This window comes from Pelodiscus sinensis, chromosome 23 (genome assembly GCF_052426305.1).
Source record: "Pelodiscus sinensis isolate ZL-2025 chromosome 23, ASM5242630v1, whole genome shotgun sequence".
NCBI classification, from domain to species: Eukaryota; Metazoa; Chordata; order Testudines; family Trionychidae; genus Pelodiscus; species Pelodiscus sinensis.
The window spans coordinates 20,254,171-20,268,148 of NC_143074.1; the positions used below are offsets into that span (position 1 = coordinate 20,254,171).

Sequence of the window (13,978 nt, forward strand, 5' to 3'; positions counted from 1 at the left end):
ATTACAACTGTAACACCCTGATTTAGGTTCAAACGGACTGTGCCGTAGCCTCCAGCACAGGAATGGCAGAAATTCACACTGGAAGAGACTATCACTTATTTCACCATGTTTGAAAGTCTGTACAAGATGCCACTTTTGTATTTTAATCGACTTCCTTTTGGGAGGTGCAGCTAGAATAAATATTTACAAATAGGCATTTGCAGAGAGTGAGAGAAACTAGCACATTGGGATGAAAGCAGGCACGAGTACAGCTTGAACCTCTCTAGACTTTAGTAAGGCATTTGATACGGTCTCGCATGATATTCTTATTGATAAACTAGGCAAATATAACTTAGGGCCACGATAAGGTGGGTGCATAATTGGCTGGATAACCATAGTCAGAGAGTTGTTGTTAACGGTGCTAAATCCTGCTGGAAAGGGATAACAAGTGGAGTTCCGCAAGGGTCTGTTTTGGGACCCGTACTGTTCAATATCTTCATCAATGATGTAGATATTGGGATAGAGAGTACGCTTATTAAGTTTGCAGATGATACCAAACTGGGTGGGGTTGCAACTTCTTTGGAGGATAGGGACATAATTCAAAATGACCTTAGCAAGTTAGAGAAATGGTCAGAGGTAAACAGGATGAGATTTAATAAAGAGAAATGCAAAGTGCTCCACTTAGGAAGGAACAATCAGTTCCATACATACAAGATGGGAAGCAACTGTCTAGGAAGGAGCATGGCGGAAAGGGATCTAGGGGTCATAGTGGACCACAAGTTGAATATGAGTCAACAGTGTGATGCTGTTGCAAAAAAAGCAAATATGATTCTAGGTTGTATCAACAGGTGTGTTGTAAGCAAAACTCGTGAAGTCATTCTGCCGCTCTACTCTGCACTAGTTAGGCCTCAGGAGTACTGTGTCCAGTTCTGGGCGCCACATTTCAAGAAAGATGTGGAGAAATTGGAAAGGGTACAGAGAAGAACAACAAGAATGATTAAAGGTTTAGAGAACATGACCTATGAAGCCAGGCTTCATGAACTGGGCTTGTTTAGTTTGGAAAAAAGAAGATTAAGGGGGGACATGATAGCGGTTTTCAAATATCTAAAAGGGTGTCACAAGGAGGAAGGAGAAAATTTGTTCCTCTTGGTTTTTGAGGACAGGACAAGGAGTAATGGGCTTAAAGTGCAGCAGGGGAGGTTTAGATTGGACATTAGGAAAAAATTCCTAACTGTCAGGGTGGTCAAATATTGGAATAAATTGCCAAGGGAGGTGGTGGAATCTCCCTCTCTGGAGATATTTAAGAACAGGTTAGATAGACATCTGTCAGGGATGGTGCAGACGGAGCTTGGTCCTGCCTTGAGGGCGGGGGGCTGGACTCGACCTCTTGAGGTCCCTTCCAGTCCTATTATTCTATGATTCTAGTCCGGCATTCTCTAGTCTAGCAATATCCCTGGTCTGGCATGATGTTAGTTAGCCAGATGTCCACTTATCAGGGGTGTGGTCAAGTTACCCATGGTCTCATAAAGTTTGTTTACAGCCACCAGTCCTATCTCTGCATTCTGTGCTGTCATTTTGGTCTAATTTGCCCCTAAATGTCTTCTAAGAGCCCAGTAAGCAGTGGCAGTGTTGATAATGCTGCTAGACAATATTAACCTCCCATGGTTCAGCAGATTCTCTGGTTCGGCGCTGGTCAGGTTCTGAGGGCGTCGGACTGGAGTGGTTCAGTGTGAATTCCTAAAATGTTTCTGAGCAGTTTGGGATGCTCTTTTGCAGAAATTACAGTAGCAGCCTCTGGTGTGATCAGTAATCCATGCAGACTCCCTTTTTTAAGAACATTCCCTTTTGTATCCCTTTAAAGATGATAGCTTTGCATGCCAGTTTCAAGAAGCCAGAAAACTTAATTTCAGGTTTGTGCTACATAAGATTACTAATTCTTCCCATAATGCCGGCTTTATCCCTACCTCACTTAGAGGGAATTACCAACTGAGAAGTGATCTGAGTTTTCCTAACATGATAACTTAAAGCATAATCAAATACCATGGCCGTTAGGGTTCTCGATATGGTTTTATGACATGCAGAATGCAGAGATTGTTTTATCCACACTCCTAGAGTGAAAAGTATCAAATGTTTGTTAGTGCTACTACTCCGTAGTTTTAGCACTGGGTGCAATGAATCTCTGTCACACTGGGTGCATCTACACTGCCCCCTTACCGCGAAATAAGCTACCCAATTTGCACTATGCAAATTGCATAGCTTATTTGAAGGTTATTTCAAAATAGCTTATTTTGAAATTTGGCACTGCCTACCCAGGGCCAAGTTTTGAAATAAAGGGCTATTCCAACAAGACCCTTACCCCTGGTGGAACAAGGGCTACAGGGACGCCAGGATAGCATGCCCATTATTTTGAAAAATATTTCAAAATAACAGGCACATTAAAAAATACGGAATAGCTATTTCAGGGTACTTCCGGTATCCCGAAATAGTGCCGCTGCCTAGACATAGCTACAGAGACCATCTTTATAACTACTTCAAAGTTCACAGAGAATAGAAGGGTACCTGAATTGGAATCTGGGTGGACTAGGATTATAAACTCCTTAGCAAAAGGGCAGGGGACTTCTTTAATAGTCACAAGCACAGGCAATCCGAAAAAAAGTAAAATTGGCTGGAAGTAAAAAGTTTTTACTTTGGGATTTTTTGCATCGTTTAATTCAGTTTCCATTTTTTCAGGGAATGCTTTTTAAAATGTTTTTGATCAGTGTGGTTGCGGGGTTCATTTTAATTCAACATTTAAAAAAAAACACCTTGAAAATGGGGAAAACGAATACATTCCGTGAAAATGTTCAATAAAGTTAAATACAGACTCAGGGTATTTTAAAAGATCTATAAGTGCTTAGGACCGATATATAAATTCAAAATAGAATAATTCCCCAGTAGCATTGCATTAAAAAACAGTAATAAAGTTCTCTCAATGTCTATTATCAGGAGTCTGCAGCTTATTGCTCTTGAGCCAAATATGTCTCAGTATGGAATTAAGTATGGCTCTTTAGTCATTCCCAAAATACATACAATTTTTTAAATTAAAATGAAAAATTCAAAATTTTAAAAACGCGTAATTACTCATGTAGATTGAATTTGTGCATGAACCTGTATTTGATCAGTTACGATGTAAACGTCAAAGAAATGCACAAAAAGTTGTAGCATCAGAAGACCCACTAAATAAACTCTGTGAGTACAATGTTTCGTTTATGCTCTTATTAATCATCATAATATTAATTTGTATATTTTCAGTCATGCAAATGGCTTCTATAGCTCTTTGTTGACCACTTATTCTGAATTTTGATGTAGGTTGGCTCTTTGGTTTGACAAGACTGCTGACCTGGACTATATAAATGTGTGTAGTACGTTGCCTAGTGCTCTGTCTGTACTAGCAGTGTTGATGAGTAGAGCCAAAGAGCGCCTTTCACCCAGATCCTTAAAGCTATTTAATCTCCTAATTTGCATTGAAATCAACAGAGATTGCAGCTTAAGCGCCTTTGTGACTGACTGCGGGGGACTGTCTTGCAAATAGAGTTCCAAAATGAGAATGAAATGTGCCCTCTCACCTAACAAGCGGATTTTGTTTGCTATGTATCCTTCCCTAACGGTTCCTACAGTATCTGCTCTGGGAATGATCTTGAACATCACATGGAATCTCACGCTAAAACAGTGGAGCTCAGAGCCCTGCAGACAGAACTGGATCTTTTCAAGCATGACAGGGGATCAAGAGGGCAAGGCCATGTCCTGAAAAACAATGCAAGAGCCTCAGCAGCACTGACTTTTAGGAAGTTTAGGAGCATCTCTCTGAATTCGTCCATAGATGTCCCTCTTGTCGGCTTGTCAAAGAGAACCAGGTCCCTCCTGGGCACTGCGTCAGGGTTGCTGTCTGCCTTGAAGGCGTCTTCGATACCGCATTTAATGATGACTTCTTTCTCCTTCCAGAGCCCCCTGTACACCTGGACCAAAGAAGAAGTAAGTGACCATGGGAAGACTTGCATTTGTGTTCAGTCAGTTAGCGGTGGGTTCCTGAACGGTTCCCAGGAGAGCCCAGTAAAGGTGGAGGCCCTCTGGGTGAAATCATTGCGATTCCTTCTACCAATCTCAGTTAGTTCACTGTTGGTGAACAGGAAGCTGGTGGGTTGACAGCCATACAGCCCATCGTCTGTGGAACAGGCAGGACAGGCGTCCTCAGGAAGGAAGAGGAGGGGTCTGGACGGCCTGTGCAGTCCTTGGCCTTTCTACTGAAGCAGCCCATATGGAGGAGTGCTGGGGGCTCTTGGGGACTGAAAAGCAGCCCCAAGGAGCTACCCCAGCAGCTAGGCGCAGGGGCCCAGCATTGCATCAAGCCTTCTCCATTTTATTTAACAGGGATCTTGGGTGCCAACTCCAGCGAGTTCAGGGGAGCTGTGCATCCCCACCCTCCCAATGGCCTTCCTACAGCAATTATTTCTTGTCAATGCCACCCCCGCCAGAGGTCACGCAAAGCGGGCGGGTGAGGAGGGGGAAAGGCTGCCTCATCTCCAAGGGCCTGATCCAAAGTCATAAGAATGGCTCGTAGTAACGTTGACGGACTTTGGATCAGGGCCTACATCAGGGGAGGGCAATAAATGGCCCACGGGCCGGACACAGTTCGCCCCTCGTGAGCCGCTGGATGCTTGATTTACCTGTGTGTCTACAGGTACGGCCATGTGCAACTCCCATTGGCCAGCCACAGTGAACTGCAGCTGCAAGCAGCTGTTTCTGCGGATATGCAGATCAGCAGCCCGCCAGGGCTAACCCCAGCAAATCGCATCTGGTCCATGGGCTGCTTATTGCCTACCCCAGGCCTGCATAGTTTCCCCCCTTTCCCTGCTTTGATTGGCCAGGAGATGATGCGGTTGCCTAGCAATACAGACTGGCCTGCAGCTCCAGAAGAAAGCTGCATCGACTGAGGTCGCTAAGAGCTCAGCTCAGCCCTCCCAAGCAAAAGCCAGTTGTGGGAAGAATGGGGTGGGGGGACAGGCAGTGGGGCTGGCAGTCATCGCAGGTCCCGGGGCAAAATGTGGGGGGCCTGAGTCTGCTCACAGAGCAGAGCCTCGGGTGGAAGGGGCGGGGCCAAGAGCACTCAGCCCTTACAGGTGCTGCCCAGAGCGCGGTGCTGGACTCTTCCCCACCCCCACCGTCCTCAGAGCGGCACAGCGGTGCTCCCATGGCGTTTCAAAGGGCCCCGGGGCTCCCAATCACTGCTGCTGGTGGCCTGGTGCTCCAGGCCCCTTTGAAGCACTAGACACCTGTGTGTTTACCCCCCACCCCACTGGCCAGGGCTGGCCTTGCCATGAAGCGAAATGAGGTAGTTGCCTCAGATGCCAGACTGTGGGGGGGGGGCGCCTCTAGGACCCAGAGTGTAGAAAATTGTCTGCTGCAGATGCATATGTATTCTCTGTGCATCTAGAGCAGAGAGATGGTGGCGTGCTGTACTGGGGGAAGGAGGGCACAAGAGCCATAACAGGAAGGCAGGAGAAAAGGGGCCTGGGGGCGCCATTTGAGCTCCCCGCCTCAAGGGCCAAAATGTTGTGGGCCAGCCCTGCCACAAAACAGACTATGAGGAGCAGAGGGTGCGTGGCATGTTGCTATCATAGAGGGGCACAGAGACTCCTTCACGCCCCACGCTAAGTTCCCAGGGCTCAGCCAGCCAGACCAACCTACCTGCTGAGAGGGGGATGAAGACAGACACTGCTGGAACACCAGGGTGTGCTCTTCGCACAAGTCTTTGCATGTTGAGCCAGAAATGATCCCCTTCTTGTATTGATCGCACTGGGGAAAAAGAGAGAGACGTTACCTAATTCAGTCGCAGGGTCAGAGGTGTCCTTTGGCTTCTGTTACTTAGGGAGGTAGCCCAAAGGGGCTGTGTGTGGCTATGCCCCTATTCCCCCTGCCCCCCCCCCCACACCGCCTAGCTGTTGCCCAGGAGTCGGATGCATTTTCTACCATCCCAGAGTTACTCCCAAGCTGCAAGGTGTCACCGTTCATGTTGGAGCCCTGATCCCACGGCATCCCACTGCCTGGGACAGGTCACCAGCACCTGGTCTAGCTGCCCTCACTGCAGCACCTGGCTTTGGTGGGACGGCCGAGGGCAATGGATGAAAGGAGGGTGGGATTGATGTAACCTAAATGCAGAATGTAAACAGCCAAATCAAATCGCCCCGTCTGATGGTGGCGCACCTGCTCTGCATAGATCTGTCGGCCGAGTCGTGCCGTCCGAAACATGCCACTCTCCAACCCACCCACCGCCATTTTCACGGGATGTTAACGTCATCGCGCGGCGCAAACACAGAGCTAAAACAGCTCGAGCTGCTAATGCCAAACCAAACCAAGAATGAATTCTCAGAGGCAGCAGGGTTCGCTTCAGCATCTGAGGCTGGGACCCACGCGCAAATAAGCACAGACCAGCCTGGAGCGGCACGAGGCTTTTACGCTACGTTATGAATGGCTGCTGCCAGTCTTCTCTCGGTTAGCCTCTCATTGATGTACAGTCCAGCCTCTCAGGACTAAGGGATCTGTGTTTCCCTCAGTGGGAGTGACACACAGCCAGTGGGGGCTCTGCATGAATCAGCATGCTTCAAAATCCATTTGAAAGATCAGCCCAATTTCCTTTCCACATTCTCCTAGCACCTAATTAGTTACATGCTGAGATTAGCATCTTCCTGAGAGCACAGATAGACGGTCCTCTAGCATCCAGAATCCTCTTTGCGCTCAAAAAAGGGCTGGAACGCTAATGTTGTCCTCGTTAGAGATGCATCCATGTAGATTAAGCAAGTTCCTTACTGGTGGGCAATAATTTTTGACTGGGAGCCACTTCAGAAATTTTTCAAGTGGCTCTGGGCCACCCTGGAAGGGGCGGGGCCAGGACACGTCCATGCTTCCCCACCCACAGACCCTGATTGGTCTGGGAGTGGGGGAGTATGCAAAGACTTTGCCTCCCCAGAAAGAAACATCAGGGCTGTGTCTAGACTGGCAAGTTTTTCCGCAAAACCAGCTGCTTTTGCAGAAAAACTTGCCAGTTGTCTACACTGGCCGCTTGAATTTCCACAAGAACACTGACTTCCTACTGTCTGAAATCAGTGCTTCTTGCGGAAATACTATGCTGCTCCCATTCGGGCAAAAGTCCCTTTTGTGCAAAGCTTTTGCGCAAAAGGGCCAGTGTAGTCAGCTCAGATTTGTTTTGCGCAAAAAAGCCCCGATCGTGAAAATGGCGATCGGGGTTTTTTTGCGCAAAAGCACGTCTAGATTGGCACAGACGCTTTTCCGCTAAAAGTGCTTTTGCGGAAAAGTGCCCGTGCCAATCTAGACGTGCTTTTCCGAAAATGCTTTTAACGGAAAACTTTTCCGTTAAAAGCATTTGTGGAAAATCATGCCAGTCTAGACGTAGCCCAGCTGTTCTGAACAGCTGGCGGTTCCCACTACGCACCTTTGACAGTGGGAGGAGACTTCACGCGCTCCCCCCACCCCCAAGCCCTGATTGGCCTGGGGGCAGCACGCAAAGTCTCTTCCCTCCCTAAGCGCCGTGCACTCCTTGCAGGGTGGGATACTTAGCTCATTTCCCCCACCCCCAGACCCTGATTGGCCTGGGGGCGGGGGGAGTGGCAGCACCTCCACAGGCCAGATCAACTTGCTTGGCGGGTTGGATCCGGCCCACGGAGGCCCTTCTGCCCACTCCTGCTGTAGCAGGAAGCCCAAGGCCAGGGGCCAAAAGAGAAGAGCTGTGCCAGCTGCAAGCACACCCCCCACACGCTCAGATTTTGAAAGCTGCACAGTCGCCTGAGCTGGAGGTAGGCAGGGCGTGGGCGGAAGGGACGGGGCTGGGGCTGGGGCTTGCCTTCCCCAGCTGGGCCTGATTTTTCCACGCTGGAGCCATGTGCCATGTGCATTTAGCTTTATTGCAGAAGCAGGTCATGCAGCTTGGCTGGAGCGGTTGCCTTTCCTGCCAGTTTGATCTGCCCTGTTGCCCCTGCAGCACATGTCCGGCCCCTTCCTGGCCACTAGCAAACGGCCATTATTGGAAGCAGACAGCAGCAGTACTTGGGCGTAGAGTGAACTCCCCCTCCCCCTTCCCCCAGCCAGGCCTGTGTGTGGCTCATCCGGCTCCCCCAAGAGCTGCCCTGGCGGCTCTAATTGCTCTGTTCGGAAAGAGAGCCATCCCTTTAAGCCTCCGCTGCCCTAACGATCCAGCAGGCATCAATACACAAATGAGTCCCTGTGGGCCGGGAGCAGGTCAATGCTTGGCGCTCGCTCACTCTGGAGTGGCAGGCTCCAGCCGACAGCACGAGCGGTGCCTTCGTTAGGCCGGATGGGCAGGCAGCAGGGTGTGAAATGACCTGCTGCTCGCGCAGGGGCGGGGGATGGACTGTGACTTCCCCTCGCTCTCTGTCCTGCTCCCCCAGGAAGTGCAGCCTTCCCGCCGGGGCACTGGTCCAGAAAGGGGGGTGAGCTGCGTCTGGCTCCAAAACTTCCCAGCTGTCAGAGATGCCGGGACTGGGCCTGTTATGCCACACAGGGCCTAAGCCGGGGTGAGCCACATCCGGCCCAGGGGCCAGATCCTGCCCGCCAGACCTTTCAGTCTGGCCCACAGGCCGCCCCACTGGACCCACAGGCAGGGAGCAGCGCCAGGCTCAGAGCGGCTGGCTGTTCCATATGCTTGTCTGCACTGGCGGGTAGGGGGAAGCTTTGTGCGCTACAAACTACCTCCTGCACCCAAACTCCCGCTCAGATCCCACACCCTCTCCTGAACCCCAGCCCCCTACCCCGAGCTCCCTTCTGCACCCAACCTCCATCCCACACCCCTCACCCCCTCCATAGACAAGTACAGCCCTTGACCACTTACCAAAATCTTAGAATAGCCCCCTCCATAAAAAATTCTTGCTCACCCCTGGTCTAAGCTGCGCTCTGAAGTAGTCCGGGCTGGCTAGATGTGGAGGGGTGTTGTTCTGAGCCCCCTGCCAGGTGCTAAGGAATGTCCCAGCTGATGGTAAAGGGAGCATCGTCGCTACAGATTCCTCCACTCCTTAGCCCAGGATCACACCCTCCTCCCCCCGCCAGGGCCAGGCCCACCTCACCGCTCACATAAAAGGGCAGGAGGGGAAAGATGCCACCTTTGTGAACTTGCACTGCAAGCTGCAATGATCACATCCACCTCCCCCCTCCCCTGACTGAGGGCTTCATCCTGCCAGAGGCAGAGGGCTCTTTGGCCCCATTGATGTCAGCAAGTGGAGGGCCCGTGGTGTCTCCCTGGAGCGCTCAGCCCCTTGCAGGTTTGAGTCATCACCAGCGTTCCCTCTAATTGTTTCTACCCGTGTGGAATAATTTTTTCCGCGCTCTAAGGCATGAGCATATGTGCACCACCAGTATAAACACATGCTGCCCCTGGGGGCTCTTTCCTCATTGGCTGGGCAGCATCTGAATCTCCCAGCTTAGATTTGAGTCTCCTCTGCCCACCCTGGTGGGGGTAGAAGAGAGTTACCGGCTGCATGAAGCAGCAGCACCAGCTGGGGAAGTGCCTGGATGGACTCCCCACTCATCTAGCTCAATGGGTGGGAAGAAGCCGCTTCCTACTCGCTGGCGAGTTCAGGGGACACTGCCAGGCCCAGGAGCAGAGCTGAGATCCCCTGCCCGGCAGAGGTAGGCAAGGTCATCACTACCTAGAGGCAAAGCCCTGCCCGGAGGCAGTCACAAGCGAGGGCTTGTGAGTCTGGTGGCCGGGTGGGCTGCCTACAAGCAGGAGGGGGAGGGATAGCTCAGTGGTTTGAGCATTGGCCTGCTAAACCCCAGGTTGTAAGTTCAATCCTTGAGGGGGCCATTTAGGGATCTGGGGCAAATCTGTCAGGGATGGTACTTGGTCCTGCCATGAGGGCAGGGGGGAATTTTGCCCACTGAGGGAGCAGACCTCCTCACAGAGCCCCTGCTCCACAATCCAGCCTTGTGTGTGCAGGTGGTGGAGTCTCCCACAGTGTACTGGAGGCTGATCCTGGCAGAAACCACCAAGGTCAGAGACCTCCTGGACTACTACAGGGGGGACTGGGTGGATCCCTGAGCACTTGCTCAGCACATGGGGCTCTCCACCCTCTGAACTCCCCTGCACCTACTCCAGGAGGTGAAGGCAGCCTTGCCAGGGCCTGCTCTCAATCTCCTACAGCAGGCCCTGTGAGAGGGCATGCCCCAGCCCTCCCTTCCTGCAAACCCTCTGTGTCTTCTTATTGGGCCCCTGTTCTGCAGGACCCCCCGGTCTCCCCATCCCCATCCTTGGACCCCCAGCTGGCTGCAAAATTTGCAGCTGTTTGCTTTCAAACCGTGCCTAGGGAACATCTGTACACACTCGTGCTCCATACTCTGCATTTCCCCACTCTCGTGTCCTCGTGTCTCCTGTCCCACCCCGCTACCAAGTGCCAGGACTATCTAAGACCCATTGAGGGTGGGGGACCCATCGGGGACATTAGTTGGCAGGTCCTTCACAGAGCCGCGAGCACAGGCGTGTACTTGGCGCGGTTCACTCCCATCCCGGAGACCTGCCCCTTTTCCGGCGTGAGGGAGAACCTGGCGCACACATATTTGGAATGCGCCAGGTTGCAGCCCCTATTCCGGCTCCTCCAGAACCTCTTATTGAGGTTCTGGCTGCACTTGTCCCCTCACCTCTTCATATATGCACACCCTATCCGAGGCACCACAAAGTCACGGGACCTTCTCGTCAGCCTCCTCCTGGCTCTGGCTAAAGCCACCATATATAACACCAGGAGGAGGATGTTGGACGAGGGGGTTCCCTCCCCATGGCCTCAAATAGACCTATGGCCTAAGCCAGGGGTGGAAAACAGAAGGCCTGGGGGCTGGATGCGGCCTCCTAGCTTCCCTGGATCTGGCCCCCTGAGGCTCAGGGCTCCCCCCAGCATCAGGGAGCCTGCACTGGTGCTCCAGCTCCCCCCCAAAAAAGTTCCCCACCCCGGCCTGAGCTAAACTGGACCCAGGCTCCCTGATTCCAGAGTCAGAGAGGCGGCAGGTGGAGCCCAGCAGCAGCCCTTCATCAGCCGCCTCTCTGGGCGGACAAGCTCACCCCAGGAGATGGGCTACAGCTGCCACCACTGAGCCTGGCTGCCAGGGGCTGATTGGAGAGCAGGAGGGGGAGGTCTCTGGGCCTTGAAAAGGGCCTGTCTGAGGGCTGGGCTGCCCTTAGCTAGTGAGCCTCCTAGTCTCTGCAGTGCACAGGCCCTTCTTGATGCTGGGGGAGGGGGAGACTTGTCTCCTTTGCTCAAGTTAGTGGTGGGAGAAGAGAGCCGAAGACAGGAGAGCCTTTGAATCGAGACAGCCCAGCCAAGCCAGGTTGTTGAGTCAAAAAAACCATCTCTGAGGTTGGAGGGAGGAGGGGGTAGCTGCTGGGAGTAGGAGCTGGCTGAGGTGAGCCTGAATCCGGGTGAGGGAAGGGGGTCTTGCCATGTGTATTCTGTGTTTGCTGGGTGGCTGGTGGGGGTGCTGAGTGCAAATCAGCCACAGGAAATGGCCACGCCCACGCTAAGTGGACATCTGGCTAACTGAAATCATGCCGGACCATGGATGTTGCTGGACGAGAGAGGTCCAACCTGTACTTGTGCCTGCTTTCATCCCAGCTCGCTAGTTTCTCTCTCCCCCTACAAACACTAGACTAGAGAGGTCCAACCTGTACCCGAATAATCCGAGATCTGGCAAACTTGCCTTACCATGAGAGGTTGGGAAGCTCAGGCTATTTATTTATTTTTATCCGAGACGAAGTGACTTAAACACAGTCTACCAGTATCTAAATGGGGAGACAACTTCTGCTGGCTGGAGGCTCCACAAAGGCCTAACAAGATCTGAAGGCAGGAAGCAGAAGCTGGGTGAATTCAGGACCAGGACAAAGCACATGTTTTTCTACAGTGAGGAGAGCTGACCATTGGAATAATTGACTAGAGATGTCAGGGGTTCGCTGTCTTTAAACAGCTATGGCAGAGCTAGCTGGACGTTCAGAGGCAGCAGGTGGAAATAAGCACGGGCAGGTGGACAGCCTGAAAAGACTGGTTAATTTAGAGTGGATGGCTGTGTCTACACTGGCAAGTTATTCCGGAAAATCAGCCGCTTTTCCGGAAAAACTTGCCAGCTGTCTACACTGGCCGCTTGAATTTCTGGAAAAGCACTGACGATCTAATGTAAAATCATCAGTGCTTTTCCGGAAAAACTATGCTGCTCCCGTTCGGGCAAAAGTCTTTTTCTGGAACAGTTTTCCGGAAAAGGGCCAGTGTAGACAGCACAGTAGTGTTTTCCGCAAAAAAGCCCCGATCGCAAAAATGACGCTTTTCTGCAAAAAGTGCTTTTCCGGAAAAGCATCCTGCCAATCTAGACACGCTTTCCGAAAATGCTTTTCATGGAAAAGTTTTCCGTGAAAAGCATTTGTGGAAAATCATGCCAGTGTAGACGTAGCCGGTGTGATCAGGAGGGAACATGACAAGCAGGGGCAGTGTGTATAATGGGCAGGGGAAGGTACTGCCTTCCCAAACCACCAGACTGGCCCCACGGCACTCCACCCCCAGAAGGCCTGCTGTAGGCATGCTGTGATGAGTGCCCACCCTCCCGGGCAGCTGGGGCTGTACACTGCCCCACCTCCCCATAGTGTTGAGGGGGGGGGGGGCTTCTCACCCATGGGAGGCGGGGCCTTAGCAGAAGGGGCAGGGCTGGGGGCTTGCTTCCCCCAGCCCTACCATCACCCACTGCCCATGACAATAAGATGTATAATATACGAATGGTCTAGAGCAGTGTTTCTCAACCAGTGGTACGAGTACCCTTAGACTACGTCTACACTCACAGCTTCTTGCGCAAGTATGGCCGTTCTTGCGCAAGAATCTGCAGAGCGTCCACACGCAAGGAAATTTCCAGGACGGCGTGGTAAGGATGGCTTCTTGCGCAAGAGCTACTCTCTTTTTTTAACAGGTGTAAGCCCTCTTGCGCAGAAGCTCTTGCGCAAGCGGGCAGTGTGGACGCTCGGCAGGGATTTCTTGCGCAAGAAAGCCCTATGGCTAAAATGGCCATCAGAGTTTTCTTGCACAAGAGAGCGTCCACACTGCCATGGGCACTCTTGCGCAAAAGCACAGCTCGCACATGGCAGCGTGGACGTTTTCTTGCGCAAGATGTTCTTGCGCAAGAAGCCGCGAGTGTAGACACAGCCTTAGGGTACTCGAGGGAAGTCTGGGGTGGGTGGGTATGTCAACACAACTGAAATTTAGAGAAAACTGAATTTTTGTTTTAAGCTCTTTATTATTTTTGTACTTTTTACACCTAAAAATTTCATCGCCCACCCGGGTACAATTAAGTTGTTTAAACAAATGTGTTGCAATGGTAGAAAAAAAATGTCTGAAAACTGTAGGAACCGGGGATACTTATTTTTTTAAAGGGGGTACTTGATAAAAAAATGTTGAGAACCACTGCTCTAGAGAATCTGTCGGTTTGTCATGTCTATGCAGACTGGAAGTTTGGGGCAGGGTCTGTCTTTTATGTGCCTGTTCTGTGTCAGGCATTGTGGGGCTGCCCATAGCAGTCGGGGACTGTAGCCACTACTGTAATACAAACAACAAATGAAATAAACCCCTTCTCCCACCAAGCTTTAGATGAATAAAGTTTGAGGCCTTTGTCGTCATCTAGTCTGACCACTTGCATAGCACAGACCTGAGACTGTCATCCAAAAATTGCTCCTCTATATGCAGGAGCAGCTGGGGAAGGCAGCCTGAGGCTCCACCCCTTCCACAACCCTTGTGGAGTCAAGCCCAGTCCCCACCCCAGGTTACTGCCCCCAGCCCCAGTGAGAAGCTGTCCCCACCCTTCCCAGGCAGCTGGCGGAGAGTGTGGGCAGTTTGGGGGAAGGCAATGCCTTCCCTTGCCTGTATTACCCGCCGCCCATGCCTACATGTGCTTGCACTACCAGAATGATGCAACT

General features: G+C 51.6%; 1 protein-coding gene across 1 annotated transcript in view; it reads right to left on the bottom strand.

Annotated features, from left to right (window-relative positions):
* DIPK1B (divergent protein kinase domain 1B) overlaps positions 1–13,978 on the bottom strand; it is a 57,417-nt gene that overhangs the window by 10,548 nt on the left and 32,891 nt on the right. Inside the window, exons 3-4 of the mRNA XM_075905323.2 lie at positions 5,704–5,811; positions 3,798–3,974 (exon numbers count right to left, since the gene is read on the bottom strand). Of these exons, the coding sequence (XP_075761438.1) occupies positions 3,798–3,974; positions 5,704–5,811 (285 nt within the window). The remainder of the gene's footprint in view (positions 1–3,797; positions 3,975–5,703; positions 5,812–13,978) is intronic.